The sequence below is a fragment of the Sprattus sprattus genome (assembly GCF_963457725.1).
Source record: "Sprattus sprattus genome assembly, chromosome: 5".
Lineage (NCBI taxonomy): Eukaryota > Metazoa > Chordata > Actinopteri > Clupeiformes > Clupeidae > Sprattus > Sprattus sprattus.
The window spans coordinates 37,153,404-37,177,352 of NC_137924.1; the positions used below are offsets into that span (position 1 = coordinate 37,153,404).

General features: G+C 40.7%; 1 protein-coding gene across 1 annotated transcript; it reads right to left on the reverse strand.

Annotated features, from left to right (window-relative positions):
* Positions 1-388: 388 nt before the first annotated feature.
* tor2a (torsin family 2, member A) lies at positions 389-11,833 on the reverse strand. Its single transcript, XM_080838218.1, has 5 exons — positions 11,508-11,833; positions 5,205-5,470; positions 4,857-5,032; positions 3,444-3,571; positions 389-978 (listed from the first exon to the last, which is right to left on the reverse strand). The coding sequence occupies exons 1-5, from the start codon at positions 11,668-11,670 to the stop codon at positions 734-736; spliced, it is 978 nt and encodes a 325-aa protein (XP_080694344.1). The 5' UTR covers positions 11,671-11,833; the 3' UTR covers positions 389-733.
* Positions 11,834-23,949: the final 12,116 nt, after the last annotated feature.

Sequence of the window (23,949 nt, forward strand, 5' to 3'; positions counted from 1 at the left end):
ATTTGCATTAATTTGTGAAAACGTACAGTCCTGGAGGGATTTGTTTACCCAGCCGCCCCCCCCACCCCCCCCCCCCCCCACCCCCGCCCCCCTCCCCGCTCCAGCTATGTAAAGTCTTAATCCAGCCCCTTTGTGAAATCTTCCAATCGTTCAGCAGGGTGTGGCAAAAACACACCTTTTTAATTCGGTACAGTAAAACATGTTAGATGAAGTGGGATATACTGCAATTCATTTTCAGTTGGATAAAATACAGCATTTTGAGTGCAAGTGAGAGAAGGTCCTGAAAATGTAAGTTCTTTAACAGTCAATATTTTAATTATGAACAGACAATTGAATTTTCCATTAAAGAAAGGTTACAAAACTGATATAGAACAAAAGCAGTCGATGCATCTCTAATGGGAAACTCTGAACCCCAAGTTCAAGTCTTTTGTACAGTTTTGTCTTTCAGAATGATTTTCTCCTCTGTGCCTACTGTATACTGAGAAGCATTGTGGGAACTCTACTCATGGCGGTCCAAGAAAGCTTTGAGGCACAGGTGAGGCATGATTCCTTAGGGACTCGGACATCACTTTCAATCCAATGCATATTTAGATCACCTTCACAACATGACGTTGATCCAAAGACTCCAAATGGATTTCAGGGATCTTCCGGACGGGTCTTCTGGATGAGTCTTACAGACGAGTGTTTCGGACAGGATCTTTCGGACTTTCTTTTCCTTTCATTCGTTCAGTTTTCACAGATAGACGTTAACCTTGGCTGGCACCTGTTTGCAGCCTGTGCTGGAAAAGTGGTGGACACCATTAGGTGTATAAAATACAGCTCTGCTCACCTCCTCAGCCACATCCACACGGTGACATTCTCCGCGCTGGCAGAGCTCCCGCTGGGCACAGCGCTTGACATGGTGCGGACACAAGGGCAGGAAGGGCACGTAACTGCTAATCAACTTCATAGTAATTATCCTGGAGTGGTAGAAACCACCTGGGGGAGACATGAAAATAATTTCAATCGTTAACTTTCACCAATATGCAGAGGAAATACCATACTCTATTAAATCACATATCATTGATATCAACTTCTTTGCTGCTTCAAATGAAAGTTTTCATTATGTGCTTTACTCAAGAGTCAATTTTAAGTGCTGTTTAATGTCCTTAGATTAGCATGTATTGCTATGAGACTACATCACCTTCATTGCTCCGCTAATGACACACAGTTTCTGCTGAACAAAACACACACACACACACACACACGCACACACACACACACAGGCAACCTCATTCCCATTCACAGAGAAAACATTTATTAAGGGTTTATTAAGTGTTACAGTGTTGTGTGGGAATAAACAGTTAATGTTTAAGTTTCACCATTAACAGATCCCATGGCGACCACTAAATGAATGGGTTTGAGAAAGGCAGCGGGGAAGGGGGACTTCAGCCCCTTAGTTCACTTTATTGGTTTTAGAGCCCTTGCTCCACTGATGTACCATTAATACTCTCAGGATTGTTTAATGTCTATGTGAAGCCATCACTCTGAGACTGCCTCTCAATGGTGAGCTGATGTTGAAATTTTTTTAACTTTGCTTCAGATTATGCAGCAAACAGGGTTACTTGGTTGCTGAAATTGTCACGAAATTGACAAGAGTGCTGGATTGAATTTACAAACACACACTTAGTAAGCATGGCAATCCTGTAGCTGGTAGCAACAAGTCGCTCAGTATCCAGCCCATCAGTTGACATTAATGGTTAGACAATCAGCTAACTCAAAAGCTTGAGTGCTTAAAAAGACCTACAGGGGTCTATTTGCCTAGACAAAGTTAATGTAACACACACATATCAATCGATGTTGATGGAGACACTAATGGAAGCCTGGATATTTCAATTATATAAATGTAAAAAAAAAAAAGGGCAAGGAGGTAGGGGTGCACAAATGTAGTAATACACTGGCCCTTATCTGCTTGGGATGGGAAGTATGAAATAATTTAGCTTGCTGGGTGACAGCTAGTCAGGCTCACATGTACACTGCATCCGGAAAGTAAACACAGCGCTTCACTTTTTCCACATTTTGTTACAGCCTTATGCTAAAATTGTTTAAACTAATTTTCCCCTCATTATTCTACACTCATTACCCCATAATGACAAAGCAAAAACAGGATTTTAGAATTTTTTGCAAATTTATTTAAAATAAAGAATGAAAATATAAAACGTACATAAGTATTCACCTTTGGCAGCAAATGCGGCCTCAAGTCTTTTTGAGTTCTATTTTTGGGCAGTTTCTCCCATTCTTCTTTGCAGGACCTCTCAAGCTCCATCGGGTTGGATCGGGAGCGTTGGTGCACAGACATTTTTAGATCTCTCCAGAGATATTCAATCGGGTTCAAGTCTGGCTCTCAAGGACATGTCCCGAAGCCACTCCTTTGTTATCTTGTCTGTGTGCTTAGAGTCGTTGTTCTGTTGGAAGATGAACCTTCACCCCAGTCTGAGGTCCAGAGCGCCTTTTGGCAAACTCTAAGCGGTCTGTCATGTGCCATGTACTGAGGAGTGGCTTCCGTCTGGCCACTCTACCATACAGGCCTGCTTGGTGGAGTGCTGCAGAGATGGTTGTCCTTCTGAAAGGTTCTCCCCTTTTCACAGAGCAATGCTGGAGCTCTGTCAGAGGGACCATCGGGTTCTTGGTAACCAGGCTGCCAACTCTAGGAAGAGTCCTGGTGGTCCCAAACTTCTTCCATTTACTGATGATGGAGGCCACTGTGCTCATTGGGACCTTCAATGCTGCGGAAATATTTCTGTACCCTTCCCCAGATCTGTGCCTCGATACAATCCTGTCCCAGAGGTCTACAATTCCTTGGACTTTATGGCTTGGTTTGTGCTCTGACATGCACTGTCAACTGTGGGACCTTATATACTGTAGTATAGACAAGTTCCCAATCATGTCCAATCAACTGAATCTCAAGATGATCAGTGGAAACAGGATGCACCTGAGCTCAATTTTGAGTGTCATGGCAAAGGCTGTGAATACTTGTTTTTAATTTTTAATAGATTTGTTAAAGTTTAAAAAAAAGTGTTTTTTTCGCGTTATCATTATGGGGTATTGTGTGAAGTGTAGAATTTGTAATGTAACATTACAAAATGTGGAAAAAGTGAAGCGCTGGGAATACTCCGGATGCACTGTATACCCTTTAAACCCATCATGTTGCTGAATGTGTGTCTTTGTCCCAACTCTTGTTGTGGCTTTCTTTGTTTCCAAAGTGACACCCTGCTAATGGTGAAATGCCTGGACAGCTAGTGGTAACCTTCACACGACCATATACCAACAAAATAAATATGAAGATGTTATCAAACATGTTACCTACAAAAAGCATACTTTCTAAAAACGGTAAAAAAAAAAATGCATAATTCGTAATCCTTGGAAACACTGGAAATGAGTGGAGTCTTGTATTTAGCCCTTACTTTTACTAGTGTTGAAGACTGCCTCTATGAGGGGCTCCTCTAAGTCCTGCAGTTGTATTTCCTCTCTGTCACGACCTGCCGTTCGCATCTCTATGGTCACCTTGTGAAGAACCTCCTGTCCCGTAGTGCTGCAAAAAGGTAAATATAGCTTATGAGCTGGTTATCAACTGCATTAGCACACTTATGTTGGATAAAAGATGTTGCGCAAATGCTTAGGTGCCTTCAAAAAGTCACTATAGAGGTAAACATGACCATGCTAGTTACAGATTACTAGCTAGCTAATATTGACAAATAGTAGCAAACCATAGCCAACATCAAGTAACTTTAAAACCTGCCAACTTTTTGAGAGAGGTACATGAAGTTGTATGCCAGACCCTGGGATATCCAATTCCCTTTACATGTACAGTCTTATACCTAGGACATTTAGAAGAGTGTGTAGCTAGAGATGATCTATATCTGGTGAAAATTCTTCTGACGGCGAGCAGGAAGACAGTCACTAAAAATGTATCATAATATGGCCCCTGAAAAGTCTCCTCCTGTTAAAGGCCAGGTTCACCCCACCCCTTTGTATTTCTTTTTTTTGTATTCATTTCTTTCTGTTTACTTATTTTTTACTGTTAACTGTTTTGACCATATTCCTGTTACTGTCTGTACAATATGTTTGTGTGTCTTTCTTCCAGTAAATACTAAGTAAAAAAAAATAATTAACAAAAAAATCCTTAATAGTTATTGTTGTACTATTGTAAGTTGTATGACTAACGTTTTCTTCAAAGTTGTGGTTATCTAACCAAGTAATTTGCTCAAAAGGTATCTCTGGAGTATATTTCTGCATGATTGCAACTTGGATCTGGTAGCTTTTTTGATTAACAGTTTCTTAAGCAGACCAAATATTGTCAAATCAACCACAGGTTCCCGCTTCAAATTATTATTATTATTATTAGTAGCAGTATTATTATTATTAATAATATGACTAGGCACAAGGCCTCACTACTTTATTTAAAATAACGAACCTCATGTTGGTCATTAATGAGGCAGAGGTCCCAGAGGGAGCATTCTGCTGAATACTAAATTATAATATAATTCTGACAGTTTCAGCCTTGGCAATCATGTCTGATCCGACTGTTGCAAGCACTTCAGCTTTGAATGAGAGCGAACACATTCAACAAGGTAGTAAGGTTTCTTTCAAATTCAAATTCATCCAAATTGCACTTACAATTTAACATGCAATATCAGAACAAAAGCTTATTTTTTAGTTGCTTCATGGAAAATGGATACCTGTCATAGGCCTGCACTACCGGCTGATCTTGATCTTGCCATTTTAGAATTATTATAATACTGTACTTTTCCTAAATACAAAATGGGATTTAGATGTAATACTTCAATTGTAGGTCATCTGAAACAGTGATCACTGACCTTATAAAGATATAGATGGCTTTGCGATAGTTGGTTTGGTAGACTACGTGCGATGGGCCAAGAAAGGGCTCGATAACATCAATCAAACCAGAGGGCATCCTCTCCATCTCATCAAAGATAAAGATAGAGCGAGCACAGGTTGTGAGGTTCCCTTCTATCCACTGTTTAAGGTTACGCTAAGAAGAGTAAAAAGGAAAAAGATTTACCATGATGTTAAATACAACATTAATTATGAAGCTATTCTCATCTGACAAGTAAGTCATTATCATGATTATGTGACTCACTGTTCAACATAGATTAAGCAAGCTGTTTTCATTAGTTTTTGAACAGAAAAGAGAAAGGAAATACCCTGTACTGCTGCAGCCGCTCAGGTAAGGGGAAGTGGAGTGTGGGCACAAACTGGTGAATATAAGGACTTCCCATGGCTGTACCATACAGATGTCTAGCCAGCATCGAGCTGACAAAGCTCTTGCCTGTTCCTGATGCACCATGGAAAGAGAGAACCAGAGGCTGGATGGGATTCTCCTTCCGTAAGAAATGTGATATTGCTTCAGCAACTATGTCCTGAGCCAGATGCTGTCCATACAGATTCTTGTAGAGATCCCATTCAAGCCCTGGAAAGAAAAAGCATAAATACAAATGTTTTACTGCTCAGGCAGGATGCATGTTTGGTGTCAATACACCAAAGCATTGCTGATCTTACTTCCGATTTCAGTAGTTTTCAATGGTTTTGAATATCCGATTGGATCAAATTTGCTGTGTACAGCGCAAAAGGTACAAAAAAAAAGTTTGTTGTGGTGTGGGTAGTGCGCCAATATAATTGATTGACCCCTTCTAATCAGAGTAGCAGCACCACCTATTTTGAACCCTTTTTGAAGAATGCAAGTTCCAACCTTTATTTAACCTCTTATGTTATTAAACCACAGAAAGGTGCCTTAACAAAGACATTAGCAGTGGCTTAAAGCTAGCAGAGCTAATGCCAACTGCTTGTCTCCTGTCTAGAACATACTAAATCTCAGCTTTGATGATAGTTTGTGATTTCAGCAACTAGACCCGGCAAGGCAAGTTTATTTATTTTACACATACACATTTCGCATCACAGAGGCGATTCCATGTGCTTTACATAAATAAAAGCAAAAAGAACATCCAAAGGAAAAATAAAAACAAAGTGCTTTAGAGTGCAAAATAATAAAAGATAAAACATTATATATATATATATATATATATATATATATATATATATAAAAAAAATTAAAAGAAAGTTCACAGTACACAATTCAAATATAAGTAATATAATTGAATGAAGAGGAAAGCGTTGTAAGAATGAAGTGCAGAAGTGCAAGTTCTATGTCTCAATCAAAGAGGAATGTTTTAAACCTGGATTCCATTTGGGGCACATGGAAGATCTTCTGGCAGTTTGTTACTGCTGCATGCAGGCAGCACAACAGCCAGATGCTGCTTCTCCATGTTTGGTTTGGACTCTGACCTGAGTCCATGGATCTAACAGCCCTACTTGGTTTATATTCTTTAAACATGCTTGTTTAGGAGATATATTCTGGGCCCCTACCGTTCAGTGATTTAAAGACTAGAAGCAGCGCTTATATTCTATAACTTACTGGAAGCCAGTGTTAAGATTTATTAAGAATCTTGCAACAGCCACATATTTCTTCAATCTTCCTTTTAATACATGAAGGTAAAAGCAAATTTGAAAGCCTCAATGTAAAGATCATCACCAATTGTGTAATGCTAAAACAGCTGGTGACAATAGCTGATGCTCGAATCTGCTGTCGGAGAACTTCAGATGAGGGAAAAGTTTTTATTTTTGTATAATTGTGGTATTTGCTGCTTTGCCCATTTAGCACGTATTCTAAATGCTGAGGTAATAACTCTGCTAACATACATTTTATGGAAAATTGGTAATTTACTGCAGGATCTACAGTACCGCGGTTTGTTAGTTTAAGGTCTGCCAGATGACATGGCGAGACAGTGAAATGAGAGACTAGGTGTAGGGGTTAGTGAAGTTAGCATGTTGAAGTGGGGGAGGCCATTAGCATGGGGGAGACCAGTAGCATGTAGTGTTCCACTGTGTTCCACTTAAACCTAACAGGCACTTTTCTGTAATGTGCGGGTGTGTAGTTTGTGAGACCTGGCCCTGGAGCCAACTGTTGTTGCAATCACTGTTGCAATGAATGCAATCACTAATGATGTGGTCGGTTTGGAGGCAGAATAATACTAATATTAGTTTCTCCATGTTCTTTGCATAGGAGTGCAAGGTTAATGGTCTGTCAGAAGACAGATTTACACACATAGCGTATACATAAGCTTCTCAACATATATCAAATTATTATTTTTCCTCCAAAGACTCTACCTGGCAGCCCTGCACTTCAACAAAAATGCTGGGCATCCACAAGCAAGAACATCAACTGGTGAGCCACTATATAGAGTGAACTTCCCAAAATACAAGAATAAAGAATGCTTAGCAAAGCCAACAAAAGCAGATCCAACCTTCACAAGCTTTGTCACAAGCTTTTATTGAAAATTCAATAAAGTAAAACAATGTACAGACAGCCATTAAACAACAAACGGACCATACATAACATGTACAATTATTGGATTATTAACAAAAACTACATTTCTTTTACAAGGTTTTTCAGGACCCGGCTCCATATATGGATGCGGTGCTGAAGATCCCCATCCCTGAGGATCTCTCTGCCCAGTTTTACAAACTAGACAAGCTGGAAGTGATAGCCAGCTTTGTGTCATGGTTCAATCAAGGGCAGGTCTGAACCCCACATACCTTCCTTGAGCATCAGGGAACTTTCTCCATACCCGCAGCACCATGCAGGAGGGCAGCAATACTCAGATTATCTTGCCCAAAAAGACCTCTTACGAAGCTTCTGTACTAGTGGCTGAGCAAAATTTACATTGTATTTAGAGAACAATAAATGGTGACACATATTATAGTGTGTGCATCTATTTTCTGGTGTGGATACTGTTACTTGTCTTTTTTGTATTTATTACCCATAGACAATCAGCTCTTCAGTAAAAGCCGGTATGTATGCTAAAATAAAGCTCTGTGGCATTCAATTTGACAACTTTTCTAACAATAAAAGTATATATAAAGTTTAATTCTACCTGTGGTTTCCCCCTACTTGCATTTACTTAAACACCAGGGGCCGTATTCACAAAGCCTTTTATCTTACCACTAGGAGTGCTCCTAACTCGCGCTAAAACCTTTTACGTAGGAGTAATTTCTTAAAAGTGATTCACAACGGCTCTGAGACCTACTCATACTAAGGATAATACCAACTCCTAAGCTTAAGATAAAAACTCCGTTGCTATGGATGACGTCGCTTCTCATGCCAGAGTTTAGAAGGGGTGAGGACGGTGATTGGTTGTTGACAGGCTCTCTCATTAAAAACTCATTCGTGACGTCTCTCTAACAATCCCACTATATCGACTGAAAATAAGAGAATAACCTAGGCTTCAAATTAAGTCATATTAAATAGTTATGGACAGTGCAGTTAGCAGAATGCACACGCATGATGACAAGTTTGTGCATCCAACGGGAATGACACTTTGCACGTTAAGAGAAATATAAAGCGATCAATATAAAATATGGCAATTGCATGTAATCAAGGCAGTAATAATTAAAGCACCCAGCAAACTGTTAGGCTATTATATTTCCAGCCCTTGACCACTTCAAATATCAGCACATGCGGCCCTTTAAGCCCTCCAATCTTAATTGATCAAAGCGAAACGAGCGTGAAACGTATAGCCTAAGCGAAAGCCTACTGGTCCCAGGACCAATAGCCACTGTCACCCCAGCGGCATCCAGCTGGTAAGTTCTCAAAAACCTGCTGCAGACCGCTCTCCGTTGAAATGCACAAGTCATCGGTACATCCAACTGTTGGATGATGTGGGGTCTACAGTGCGTTGATGGTTTGATGAATTAAACGGCTGAATGATGATTCCCAGTGTCGTCATTTGCGTTTTCCGCGAAGCCAAAATAGGCTATCTTTATGTTTCCAAACATTTCACTTCGGGACACATCGTTGTTTAAAGGCGTCATTGCATCCCGCGCTAATTCTACGACAATATTAATACCTTCACGGTTTAAGCAATGTCTTTTATCAATTCCAAGTCGGCTGCAGCCATCTTACGATTTTTTGTGAATAGGTCTTAGTGACTTAGGAGTCCTCATGAGGAGTTTTAAGCTGTCCTAGACTTAGGTGCTACTTTTAGGGATAAAATATTTTGTGAATTGCTCTTAGTAAAAAAAATGAGGAGTCCTACATTTAAGACTGACACGCCCATTATTTTTAGGAGTTTCTCCTAAATTCGCCACTTATGAGCTACTTTTAGCCCTAAGATTCTTTGTGAATACGGCCCCTGAAACCTAGCTTTTCACAACTAGTAACTTGCATAATCACACTGTATTTAGTACAGTCATACACAAACACACATTGTATTTACTTGAGTCACTAGCATTGGGTTGTCCTCAACACAGCCAGCAAGACTGTGTGACCTTTGCCAATGTACAATCATACAAAAAGAATCGTTGAAGTGACAAAATTCACTAACCATCCAGAAACGTCCTGTCATGTTGAAGCCCAAATTCTTGAACTTGATCGGGAGCCTCTTCTTGTTCAGGGTCTGACTCGGGGTTTGGCTCAAAACGGTCTGCGTACCAAGGTACTCGCTCAACAGTTTCTATGGTAGCTTCAAACCTTGCTTGGGTGAGCAAACTCAGAATTTCCAAGGTCATTCCAAACTCAGAAACATGCAGAAAAACGATTCCACGTTTTTATTACGTCGTAACCACACTCCTGTCCAGATGTAGCAACAACTCAATAAAGAGCCTCGAACTTATACAGAACTCTGCTGCTCGCGCACTTCATTAACATATTTCACCTGTACTTGCCTCTCTGCACTGGCTCCCTGTCAAAAGTCAAATTGATTTCAAAGTACTCCTTCGAACATACAAAGCCCTAAACAGTTTAGCTCCAAATTACCTTGAGGAATAAGTTGTCCCCTATTACCTACCAAGGTAACTTCCCAGAGTGCTGGTCTTCTTGTAATTCCTAGAATATCAATGGGAGGCAGAGCCTTCTGCTATTGAGCCGCCCTCCTCTGGAATAATCTGCGTGCTTCCATTTGGGATGCAGACGCCCGTTCCATCGAGACTGAAGACATTCCTCTTAAATGCATCCCATATTCATGATTAATGCATTTTCTTGTTAGCCATGTTGTTGTGTTTAGCAGGAGTCGGCCAAAGACAGCGCATGATGTACCATGAAGGAGTGCCTTTACGGATCCCAGGTACAGCATACAGCGTATGTTGCGGCTATCGCCAGCCAGTTGTGAACTACTGTATCCTTCCACCCTTACTATGCTTGTATAACTTAAAATCCCCACACACCAAGCCAGCCGATATAACTAAACATAACTCATCACAACTAAACACATTCCAATATTAATAAAACTGGGCTACAGACTGTGCATGTACTGTGAAGGAGGGGCTTTACGGATCCTGGGTGGAGCATGTTGTTCTAACTAAAAATCCCCATATACCAAGCCAGCCAACATAACTTCATAACATAACTCATCACAACTAAACAGATATCAAATTTCCAATATCAATAACACTCTGAAGACCATCAGGACTAAGCGCCGGACCCGGTGTGACAGGGCCTTCTCAGTTGCTGCACCCTCCCTCTGGAACGCCCTCCCCATCCACATCCATCAGGCTCCCACCCTATCATCATTCAAACAAACCCTCAAAACTCACCTCTTTAAACTCGCCTTCACCTGCTAACCCCTGCTCCCTACCCTCCACTACATGATTCATGTCACACAGCTTTTTACTAAAATGTTCTGTTTGTTTGTTTTGTTTGATCCTCTGTCTTCCTATATTTTCTGTTGTTGTATTGTTTTGTTTGTCTTTGCCCTGTGTAAAGCGTCTTTGAGTATTTCGAAAAGTGCTATGTAAAAATAAAGTATTATTATAATAAAACTGGGCTACAGACTGTGCATGTAGTACTGTGAAGGAGGGCCTTTACGGATCCTGGGTACAGTATCCTGCCATCTTTGCTATCTTAACTAAATTCTGCATCCAACATGTCAGCCAACCATAACTAAACATAAATCAAAACTAAACATAAACAAAATTCCCATTCACCTTGCTGGGCAGCCTCTCTTTCTTTATCATATTGCCATTGCTAATACTGATAAAGTGGCCATACCTACTGTTAATTGCTTACCTATATTTATCTGTTTACCAAATTAGCGTGAACTTTGCTCGCAAATGATGATGGTTGCGGAATCATTGTTCCACATCAGCATATCCATTAAGAACATATACGCGTACCGGAAGTGATTAATAACTGTTAGGGTAAGGAGAAATGTCCTACAGCTCGCCTACGAACCCTAGCCACACAGCCATTTCACTATGAAGCTAGCGTTATCAGATGGCATAACTTTACACATTTCAGTATAGCGAAAAAACACGGCGGAAATATGTTGCTTGTTGGGTAAACCAGAACAAGACTGAACGGTAGGCTATTGGACAGTAGCACTTGATATAACCTGGAGATAAAAGTGAGTCATGTCATTTATGTTGTCAGTTGTAGACATGCTAGGATAACTTACCTCTTATATTTGGTTTGAAGTCACATTCGCAATTGTCTGCTATTGTGCAATAAATAGTTTTCATCTCAAATCCACAAACCAACGCATTAACGTTACAATATAACACCAACACTATAACCTTAAGCATCATTGCTAACGATAGTCTTTGGACTACAACTTCCATGATAGATCTAAATGAAAATACGTTAAGTCCAAACAGCTTAAGTTTTTGGATTGGTCCGGCTGAAATCTCGTGTTGCGTTGTAACCGTGATTTAATTTCGGTAAGGATCCTGAACGTGAGTGCTATTATTTCCATGATCTCTTGCAGAAAGGAACCGCGGTTCCCTCCCAGCACCTGGCCAGCACTTCATTGTATAGTGTGTTGCCATCAAATTCTTACCAAAAGTCTCACTTCTTCTTCTTCTTCTTCTTCTTCTTCTGTTTTGTTTTATGGCGGTTGGCAAGCAACTTTTAGTGTGCATTACCGCCACCTTCTGTACTGGAGTGTGGATCTGAACACCCTTACTAAATCCCATAAAATAAACCTGTTTTTTTTTTCTCGAGAAAATGAAAAATAAAATTGAAACAAATTTTCCCCGAGTTTCTCTATAAAATGTTGGAAATCTTCAATACCATTTTCTCTTCTTTCAGGAGACTATTAAGCACCTTTCTCTGCCTCTGATATCTTGGACACAGCTCTATTACATGTTTTATGGTCTCTTGACTATCTCCGCAAACACAACAGAGTCCATCAACATGTTTTTTAATTTTGACTAGAGTGTTATTTAGTCCCATATGTCCAAATCTCATTTTTGACAAGATGTTTTCCTCCTGATTATTCCAGTACCTACTCCTGCTACCCCCAACTCTTCTTTGATTTTCATAGAAATTCCTTCCTGTTGTTTCATGGTCCCACATGTACTGCCATATACACACATGTTTACTGTGATGTTCATTGATGTCTACATCTTGCTTCAGTGCTGCCTGTTTTGCAAATCTATCAGCCATTTTGTTTCCTTCAACTCCCATGAGCGCTGGAACCCACCCAAAAGAAATACTAATTCCCATAGATATCTATAATAAAGGCTAGATATCCTGCCTGCGTTTCTGGCCGACGGAGTCGAATGTCCGCACATTTCGGCCATTTTGAGGACAGTATAGCTCACTCCCCCTTAACATTGTGTTGGTAGTGGTACTTTTTAAATAACCAGAACTTGCTCAATTTTCAACCGATTTTCAAACGGGTTGGTTTGTTATAAACGTAAGATATTTCTTATGGCACTACATACTTATGAAGAATTATAAACTTGGGTTTTCATATGAAAATAACATTGTCAGGTCTCTGACAGGTCTCGTTTCAAGGGAGTGTTCAATAGAGCAGGTTGCACAAAATTCTGGCATCTTCATTGGCAATAAAGTCAGCAATTTCCTGTCGAAATCATAATGTAAGATGTTTAACAAACCAACCCGATTGGAAATCATGTGCAACTTCAGTTTTATTATGTGCAACTTAAGTTATATTGAAAAGAAAGAACAATTACTCGCCAATTGATGTAAAATGACTGATACACAATAGCCGTGATACACAATTAAGCTGCACATTTCAACATGTTCAAGCATCCAGAATTATTACCAAGGTAATGACGATTGTAAATCAAGTCATTTGTAAATCCGTCAAATTTTCCGCGAGATAAGAGTGTAAACGATTGTAAAGATCACTGACGTTACCTTACGTACCACTGATCCCTACCGGAAGCATACTGTCCTCAAAATGGCCTCCTGTGCGGACATTCAAGAGTCCGCCATAATCCATCTAGCCTTTATCTAAGATATCTATGCTAATTCCTGCCTTCTGCACCCGATTTGCTAACTCCAACACCTCATAAACAATGTCTGGTCTTGATTCAGAGTGCATGTTTTTTAGTGAGACTAGAGCTGAACTGGAGTCATACCAAAATGCTACTCATTTGGGCCTATACTCTTCCACCCACATTAAAGCTAGTCTTATAGCAGCTAATTCAGCTGTAAACACAGCCAAGTCATCAGTCATTCTTTTTGTCATTTTACATCTAACTTTGGGACCACAAAAGCCACCCCAACTTTGCTTCCTATTTTAGATGCATCAGTACACATCTGGATGCTGTTGGGATACTGCAAACTACAGTGCATTTGAACCATGGTTTCATCCACACACTCCCCATTCTCCCTACGGTCTAATAGAGAGTAATCTACTAGCACCTCCTCAAGCATCCATGGAGGAACCCTGGAATATGCCACTGTGGAACTTACTCTCAGAAACTTCCATTCCCCTAGCAGCTTGCTGTATTGTCCAGCCAAAACTTGAACTCTACTTTCTTTCCTTCTCCTGGCAGGGCAACAACACTTTTTGACATGGGTGATCATTCCCGTGTCCCTTAATGTTGGTCCAATAAACCAATGCCAACTGCTCCCTTTCCTGTCTGAGTGGCATTTCCCCCATTTCTACTTGAATTGCTGCCACAGGAGTGGTCTTAAATGCTCCACAGCACACTCTCAGAGCTTTGTATTGGACCATATCCAGCTTTATTAGATGACTTGGTGCAGCAGAACCATAAATAAAACACCCATAGTCAATCCCAGACCGAATTAACCCTGTGTAAATTGCACTTAATGCAGTCCTGTTTGCCCCCCAATCAACACCCCTCAAAAACTTCACTCTCTCTAATTCACTGCCATATATCCTGATCTTTAGATCCTCATTAATATGCCTATTTCTGGTAAAAAAAAGACAGTCTTGGATTTGAGAGGTCCCATTTGAGAGGTCAGTGCTATTGGTCTATAACTGTCAGGTAGTGTGGGGTCCTTTCCTGGCTTCTTTATGGGAATGACTACTGACTCTTTCCAGCAACTTGGAATACTGCCCTCCTGCCACACCTTGTTAAATAATTTGACTGACACTTCTTTTCCTCTTACCCCAAGGTTTTCCAACATCCCATAACAGATGCTATCCCGACCTGGTGTAGATTTGCCAAGTTATAACTTTCTTAGTGCGTTACTAAGCTCGGTCACTGAGAACAGCTTATCTAGCATTCCTCCCTCTTCACTACTCCCTGCTCCCTCATCCTGAAGGACATGAGAATACCTAGCCACAGTGTCTGCCCTTACCTCCTTCTCCACTTGGCTAAGATTGTCTGAGCTGTGCACCTTCACTAATGCTTTGGCTATCAGCTCTGCTTTTCCCTCACTACTTGTCACCATATTATCACCATCTTGCATCACTGGACATCCATAGCTTCTACCACATCCTCTCATCCTCCTAATCATTCCCCAAACTCTTTCTCTAGGGGTAGACCTCCCAATAGAATTACAAAACTTTACCCAGTATTCTATTTAACTTTTTCTTACAATTCGCCTCACTATTGATTGCCTCCTTTTATATTCAACTAAGTTTTGAAAATGATGTGTTTTCTTCAGAATTCTAAACGCTCTATTTCTATTTTCTTAATGGCTTCCTTACACTCTAGAGTCCACCAAGGAGCAATCTTACTACGGGTGCCTGGTTTGGACTTCGGGATGGCCTCATTTGCTGCATATATTATAGTGTGACTTACTATCCTACACAAGTCTTCAACATCCTGATAATTTCTAATAAATAACATCCCATACTCACTCATTTCCTGAAACATCTCCCAATTCGCTTCTTTCATCTTCCACCTACCCTCCCTACTAATGTTTTCATTAATCAACTCCATATCAGTGTGGATCAATATTGGGTAATGGTCACTACCTATGGTACTTCCTCTCAGTACTTCCCATTTACACTTATTAGCAGGCTTTTAGCTAGGCATGCGTCCGTGCGTCTTTTGGACGCACTGTTCTAAAATAATAAGAAATTGGACGCAGTACTTTAAGCAGACGCCCTACAGACGCCTTAAGTTTTCGTCCCTTTTTTCACTCAGTCAAACTTTTTTTAAACGTGTTCACAATAACTCTCAACATTGTTCAAACGTTAATGAGCGTAATCACGTTGTAACACGTAAAACAACAGTTTACCGCTATTAGGGGTGGCGAGCTAGTCTGGGAAGTCCCGCCCCACTTCTTTCGGCCAAATTGATTTTGCCTCTGCAGTGGGTCTGGCCAACTTTGGATACCCGTTCATTTCAAGATTTCCAGAATCCTTGGAGCCAATCACAAACTGGCTTTTGGCTACCTGGCGCGCCATTGGCGGATTTAAACTTACCACGGCTACTTTACAAAATCTACTGCACGGAGAGTTTTTAAACATTGGACATGGTGGCCGCCGAAGCACCGCAAAACTTCGATAAGGCAAGTTTTCTTTGAAAACAGAACAGAAACTTGCCCTGGAACAATTCATACAGAAAAAATATGTGTTTGCTTTATTACCGATCGTTGTATCGTTGTATAGTATCGTTGGTCTGATTGGTTAAAGGCGTGTCCAATTACGTGAGTGAAGTGGATCGCTGATGAGTAGTTGGCCAGACTAACTGAGCAAATGCAATGCAGTGAAGGGGCAGGGAATTCCCAGACAAGTGGCGAGCCGCATGCAGCTCTTTGCCGGCTGACGTGGGGCTCGGCTCCAGCGCGAGTGCTCACTGACTTTTCCCTTGGTGTACAGAATTTTCATATTGTAAAATAAACATCTAAAATGCATATTTTGCACGAAATACAGACAAAAAGCTGTCCGATTTGAATGGGGTATCTATTCATGTATATTGTGTCATCACGCGATCTTGAGAGATGTCTTCAAGTAACGTTAATGTTCCAAACATGAAACATTCTAATGTGTGCACCCAGTCGCAGATAGTTACTACTAGCCAAACTAGCAGTAGCTACTGAAAGAATGCCATGGATCCAGCAAAGCGTAAAGCTAAACGAAAATATGAAGATAAACACAGCACGTTCTTGCCTGAATGGAAGGAATTATTTGCGGAGCGAAATGGAAACCCCCTCTGCTTAATATGCCAGACGTCACTGTCGCATTTTAAAGCCTCAAACTTGGAGCGCCTGACAGCGCCTTCTCTCCACACACAATGCTAACATATAGCCCAGGAGTTCCTAAAGGCAAAGAGCTGTGCAAGCACAAGGTACATACTTTGAATTGAAACGTCCCTAGCTAAAAGCCTGCTTATTAGCTATTTCTTTAGACGCAAGTGTGATGTCTACCACAGACTCTACACCCCTAGATACATCTATTGTTGTACCTGTTCCATCATTTAGGCAAACTAGCCCTGTCTCTTCAATACATTCTTCAATTACTCTACCATAACTATCATCTTTAAATCCCCAAACTGTACTGTGCGCATTAAAATACCCACACCAAATCATCTTCCCGTTTAATCCCCCCCCCCCCATACCTCTTCCAAGTGCTCAACCTCTAACTGCTTGCAAGGGTTATAAAACTTAACCACCTTAATACTCCCTTCTTTACTCCATATTTCGATTTTAATAAATTCCAACTCATCTCCTCTCTTTAACTCTCTAATTTGCAAGCCCTATTTCACAAAAATAGCACACCCTCCACCATTCCCACCTTGCCTATCTCTCCTTAAACTTGTGTATCCTTTTATAACAAAATATATAACCCCCTTAAGCCAGGTTTCCTGAATGCAAATAACATCTGGTTTAACCGGCATTCTCTCAATAAATCCTTTAAATTCATACCCATTAGCATTCCACTGCAGAATTGCTACAATGGCTCTGGTTGGGATGGTGACTCAACCCCTTCACACTGTGCTAGGCCACCCCATACCCTTTCAAAAGTCAATTCCTGAACATTCAGAAATAATCCTGCAGCTTTCATAATCATCTTGACCGTAGCTCTCTTTGAGCTGACTTGTTCAGCACAGTTTGTCACTGGCTTTATTAATTCTCTTTCCTTCTTTTCTGAATCAACCACTTTGATTGCCTGAGCATATGTTAGCTTTTTCTCTGTTCTAACCTGCTGTACTACCACCGCCCTTTTCCTTACAGGGCATCCACCATATGCTGCAGTGTGACCTCCCCCACAGTTGCTACACTTTTTGACCTCACTCTCACATGTATCATACTCATGATTTTCACCACACTTCCCACACCTTTGCTTTCCTTTACAAAATGTTGCAATGTGGCCATAACGCTGGCACTTGTAGCAACGCATTGGAGGAGGGACAAACTCCCTCACACTAAAACACATATACCCTATCATTACTTTGGCTAGCACCCTCTTCTTGAAACTCCAAAATAATTGAAGTGCTATCGACTTTCTGACCCTCCCTCACCATCTGTAGGCGCTTAATGTCTATTATCTTTCCTCCATAGGTACTTTAATATATTCCACTGCGCTTTGTTGCACACTTAATATTTATATATATTTTGTGCTATTCCTACCGTTTTTTAGATATGCAATATTGTTGTGTTATATGTTGTTGTTGTGTTATATGTTGTCCCTCGTCGCACCAACAGGAGAAGCACTCCAAATTTTGTTGTATGTAAATACAATGACAATAAAGGCTTTTCTATTCTATTAATGATTGTGACACACCTAGGGTTGAAGTGTCAATACAAATAGCGGACGGAGTAGGTTTCACTATGTCCAAATATAGTTTTATTTAAAACTCTGGCGGTGCAATCACCCAAACAAACACGTACGCAAACGTATTCGTCAACTCTCAATAACAAATAACAGCGACAATTCAAAGACACTGACAATGACAAACAACGGAACAGTACAACACGCCAATGCTGGGCCAAGAACAGCCGCTTAGGCAGTGTCTGCTGCATGTCGACTCTCCTGAAGGAGGAGGAGCCAGATCTTTTATACATGGGTTTCTTGTATACAAACATTGAAGGCTGCGCGCGCAAATCCGCGGCAGAAAGCCATCTACCCTAATACAAATGAATACAGAAAGCCCAGTTTAAATGTATTGTTTATTACTTATTTAGCCTACCGTTCCCTATTCTGTTGCCATGAATGCTTGCACACACCCTCAACATATTCCCAAACGTAACCTTGTACATTGTTGAGCCTTTTTCTATATTTGATTTGATATTTTATTTTTCCTGGCAAACAGATGCTTCCTCCTAGGTATACTGAACATCTTACCAACTCTGTTAGAGCAGTTCACCACACAACAACTCCCTGTCATGTTGCCTTCCTCCACAGATTTCTCATCCACTTCAACGTTATCTTGCTTCTTTCTGCCGCGAGATTGCGCACGCAACCAGTGATGACGTAGCCGAGAAACCCATGTATAGAGTCCGGTGAACCTGCTTGCCAGGTGCACCCAATCAAGGCTCATCACCTCCAATCAGCCAAACTGCACAGAGACCAGAGGACACAAACAGAGGTTACGTAAGGGATAACGGCCGATGAGCTGTCGAGTTCTACGAAGTTAATGGACGCTGCGGGGCAAAGAACACCACGACGCGGATGTTGTTGCTCCGCAGAAGTCCATTAACTTCGTAGAACTGGACAGCTCGGAGGCCGTTATCCCGCTTATCTCCCGTTTACAACATCCAAAACGTTTTTTATTTCTATTATTATTATTATTTAGAATTTACTTTATCTTTAGGAAATTTAATATGCATAATAACCTGATGAGTTCTTGATTTGAAGCCTAGTGCTCCCGTTAGAGAAAGTAGTGAGAAAGTAGTGCGTGGAACTGGACCTTTAGTTTCCCCGGGCGTTGCTGCAAAGTGACACTCATGAGCTCACCTCTGTAAAGTAAACGGACACACGGACACAGGTATTGTTCATAAGGTTTTACTATTTACAGTTGAACTCCACGTTTCCGTTGACGGTGAAGTTGGACAGAGGCAGAGCAACAGGGAGGTCAAGTTTAGTAATTTTGGTCGAAGGCTCACAATCGAGCCGGCTAGTTAGCCGTGTGAGCTACCATCTGTTTCAATGTTTTTTTTTTCTAAGCGCTAACAGCCGCCTACAAATAATATTCGAGACTTTCAGTTAAGAATTACAATACTCTGCAACATTCGTGTAGAACATAAACAACTAACCGAGTCAATTTAGACATATAAAAAGTCGTGTAGATCGCTTAATTGACATAAAACATTGCCCACTAACTTGTCCCAACACGCCGCCATCTTGGTTCAAATTATCCTAGCTGTCAAAAAATAAACGTTACGTTGGTTGTCAATGGTAACCATTCAAGAGCATTGATATGGAACGGCGATTTAACGTTTCTACTGGGACTACGTCCAAGGTGTCCGGCTATACGAACTTAATGTACACCCCATTAGCCAATCAGAAAACAGTATTTCGTTCCAGAGGGAGATAAATACATTTAATGAGCACAGGCCAGCAGGCCGTCACAATGATCCTTTTCAACTCCTCCAACTTTTCACCAAGAGGAATTCCAGAGATCCTGCACCAAACTGCTTTACCAAATTTTTACAAATTGCCGTTAATCGCATAGCCTTATCTTGTTGTCCAACATCCTTACACTTAATCAAAAGTCTACCATCATGTAATACTTGTGCCAGTTCCACCTCCCCAACTGATTTTTTAAGTGCCATAGTTAACGTAATGAGAGACACAGCCTGAATATCATGTCCATCCTTGAACTTCACAACCACCTTATACTCATCTTCTACAACTCTCCTTCGCACCACTCTACCCTCAATTCCCCCATCCTAACGTGTTCTTTTGGTCGCCCCTTCATTTATACCACGCGCTGAACCCGAACTCCATTCCCCTCCCCACCTTCCTTGTGCTCACCCTCCATTCTCCCAAAACTATCTATATTCAGATCCAGTCACAATTGAGATTATGCACAACCGCCAGATCGATTTATGTGTATATTTTTCAACTCCTTCACACACAGAAACCCCCAGAAGTCTCACTGAAATTACGCTAAAAGTCCCTAGAATGCGTAATGACGTCAGTACGTATATGTTGCACACGTCAAGCAGCTAAAAGTCTGTTCTCCACAAGTTGGATAGTTGATTGTTTTTTGGAGGAGTGAGAGTAGGGATGATGGGTAGAAGTGGTGTAGGGGTGATTTATATACATAACAGACTATTCATATTATTATTATTAAACTATTAACTTTTAACAGACTCAGCCAGCTGACCAAAATGAACCTCGTCACACGTTGCATAGAGATATTAGGCTTAACTAAACTAGGTTCAGTTTGACCCACTGCTGAGACTCCCCTCAAAACTGTTCCACATGGAATTTTAATCTATAAAATACACAAATCTTTAAATCTTTTAAAAAGAATCTTTCCACTTTACAAATTCCCCCAGGCTCTCTACACTGCCCTTAACAGCAGCCTGAAGTGCTGTCGGAGTTTACTTTTATATTCAGTTGTGTCCACATTTTCTTGGCACAGAAGCATGCTCTGCATACTGCATAGCATAGCATGCAAGAATAGTGAAAGTCCACCTCCAAGTTCTCAAATCAGAATAGATCCCCAGCTAATCTATGAATGTTACAATACAACCGGGGGAAGCACTGAATTGGAAATATTCCCTGGTAGATGCAGCATTATGTGGATTCTTAACTGAACCTCAATCACCGAAACAAATAGTACAAGTTCAATATCATCAATTAAGGAGGTACTAAAAGAAAAACTGATGTTCCATATGCATGATATGCATGTAGATGTGCAGCCCCAAGGAGGATTATGCCCCACTTTACCCCCAAAGAGGAAAGGAGTTTGTGATAGGGTAACCGTAACCCATTTACAATTTATCCAATGAATGAAAGAGATACTGTATTAACCACGCACAAGTCAAGAATTGAGCTAATTATATTACTACCAACAACGATTTATGAACTATACTGTTAAAAGCCCTAGGAGTGAGCGTACACCTAAAGATTCCTCTGCTCACAGACAGGCATGGGCCAGCAAGCTTAATGAGGAGATAGGCGAGGGGTTCTGGGAACAATATCTGGCAAATATAAGTGATTGTTCGATTAATGTCCGACATAACTTGATACAGTTTAAGACACCACACCGGTTGTACTATTGCAGGACCAAGATACATAAGTTTGACCCATCGACATCCCCACTTTGCAACAGACGTAAGATTTCTGAAGGAACACTTGCTCATACTCTTTGGTCTTGTACAAAGTTGTCATCTTACTGGTTTGATATTTTCCAATAGTTCTCTAAAGCTTTTAAGAAGAATTTGAAACCAGATCCATTGGTTGCAAATTATTCTGCTTATGTGGAAAAGTGACTCAGCACCAAGTTATGAAATGTGGCGAAGAGAAATGGGGAATGTAGTTAGCCATGAAAAGATCAGATATCAACGATAACAATGATAAATTGAAATACTATAATAAGATCTTGGACGCTCTACTGCTGTACATAAAGGGCAATGACTGACTCCTAATACTGTATACCCGATCAATGTTTTCTTTTGGATGTTTTTATTTTTATTTTGTATACTCTGTATGGAACTACATTATGTTCATGACCGTGATGACTGTTTTGTAAATATGTGCTATGTTCAGTTCATGACAAAAAAGAAAATATATTTAAAAAAGCCCTAGGAGAACAGCTGGAACCTACATCCAAAATTATCCTATAGAACAGATTAGCGTTAGACTTTCTTTAAGCTATAGAAAGAGAAGTTTGTGTCATGTTTGAACATGACTGCTGCACTTTTATTCACGACAATACCTGTCCAGATGGATCGTTGACTCGAGCTTTGAACAGATTAAGGGATCTGGGGAAGAGGTAAAGACGAATGGCGCACAGGATCAGATATTCAGAAGTTAGCTAGAAAAGGCAATGGGACAGTGGGGAGCCTATTTGGTTAAGGTGCTGGAATAGTGTATGTCTTGGTCCAAGCCTAATTTGTGTTATTTACACAACCCAGGTTGAGCACGGACACCAGATTTATTTTGTGCACAAACGAAGAATTTTGCTAAATTCAACAAAAAGTGTAATGGATTCTAATGAAGGACTGAAACTTTAAACACCTTCATACCACAATTTGATGTATTTCAAGCTCTGTCAGGCCTACTTTTTTAATCGATTTGGTCAGGTCAAAGCTGATTACATGAGCTAGTTTTAGTGTTTATTTAACACTGGCTCCCTCCAGCTGCTAGAATTACATTTAAATTGCTTTCTCTCACTTACAGGACAGCCTACTGTACCCTTCTGTGTGACTGATGCACTAAAGTGGACGCTATGTATCCATGCATTGCACATTTGCTGGAGCATTCATTGAAAGAACATGCAACCCACTATGTTGAAACTTGGACATTCAGTGGGGAAAATAAAGTCTCTACATCTCACTCATGGTGTGTCTTGAACTCACTCTCATTAATCCAGCCTACTGATTTTTGTTTAGCCTCCTTTCTTGATCTAATTATTTTTATTCAGACGTTACATAACTTTCATGACCACAAATATAAATTGGCCAGCGATTTAATTTGCTTTTTTGTTTATAAATTAATGTAGAATGGTCGGAGCAAAGCCTCATGGGAAATGGGATGAAGGCTATGCGGTTAGGCTAAACTTTGCTAATTGTAGCTTGTCTACTGGCTGTTCTCAATCGGATGGGTTCGTCTTTATGCAAATCTCTCGTTACCAGGCTCTGTCCTTACGCAATTAAAAGATTCGATTCGTGTGAAAAATGAACCCGATTCAGTGAATCTAGGCTCCGTGTAAACTTGGCTTAAGTATTTGAACCCCTGCCGTTTTCTCAAGTTTGGCCACTTGCATCTAGAATTGTAATGGTAGGTGTACTTTAACAGTGAGAAACAGAATATCAACAAAAAAAAACAGAAAACTGCATTTTATAACATTTATGACTATTTGCATTTGATGCAGAAAATAAGTATTTGAACCCCTAGCAAAACATGACTTAGTGGAATAACCCTTGTTGGCAAGCACAGATATCAGACGTTTCTTGTAGTTGGTCACCAGGTTTACACACATCTCATGAGAGATTTTGGTCCATTCCTCTTTGCAGATCCTCTCCAAATCCTTAAGGTTGCGTTTTCAATGAGAGGGAATGAGGGAATGAGATTCAAGCCCAATATTCCACGTTACATGGCCCCATCCATAGTCCCCTTGATGCGGTGGAGTCGTCCTGTACCCTTTCAAACACGGCAAGTCGAGTCGATGCCAAAGAGCTTGATATTGGTCTCATCTGACCACATCCTGTCTCCCAATCCTCCTAAGAATCATTCAAGTGTGCAACGGCAAACTTCAGATGGCCCTGTACATGTACTTCCTTGAGCAGGGGGAGCTTGCGAGTGCTGTAGTACTTAAAAAATTACGGCGTAGTGTGTTGCCAATGGTTTCCCAGCTGCCTTGAGATCATTCACAAGCTCCCCCTGTGTAGTTCTGGGGTTATTCTGCGCCTTTCGAATGATCACTGATACCGCACGAGGGGATATCTTGCATAGAGCCCCAGACCTAGAGCGGTTGACAGTTGTTTGGTGTTGCTTCCATTTACGAATAATCGCACAAATAGTTGTCTGCTTCTCACCAAGCTGCTTG

Bases quoted from the DNA above. Each gene is read 5' to 3' on its own strand.
- tor2a (XM_080838218.1), bottom strand. From the start codon at position 11,670: ATGGAAGTTGTAGTCCAAAGACTATCGTTAGCAATGATGCTTAAGGTT. The intron at 5,471-11,507 runs GTAAGTTATCCT...TTTTCTTTCCAG, and splicing joins CTTCAAACCAAATATAAGAG to GGCTTGAATGGGATCTCTAC. The intron at 5,033-5,204 runs GTATTTCCTTTC...TACTCTTCTTAG, and splicing joins AGCGGCTGCAGCAGTACAGG to CGTAACCTTAAACAGTGGAT.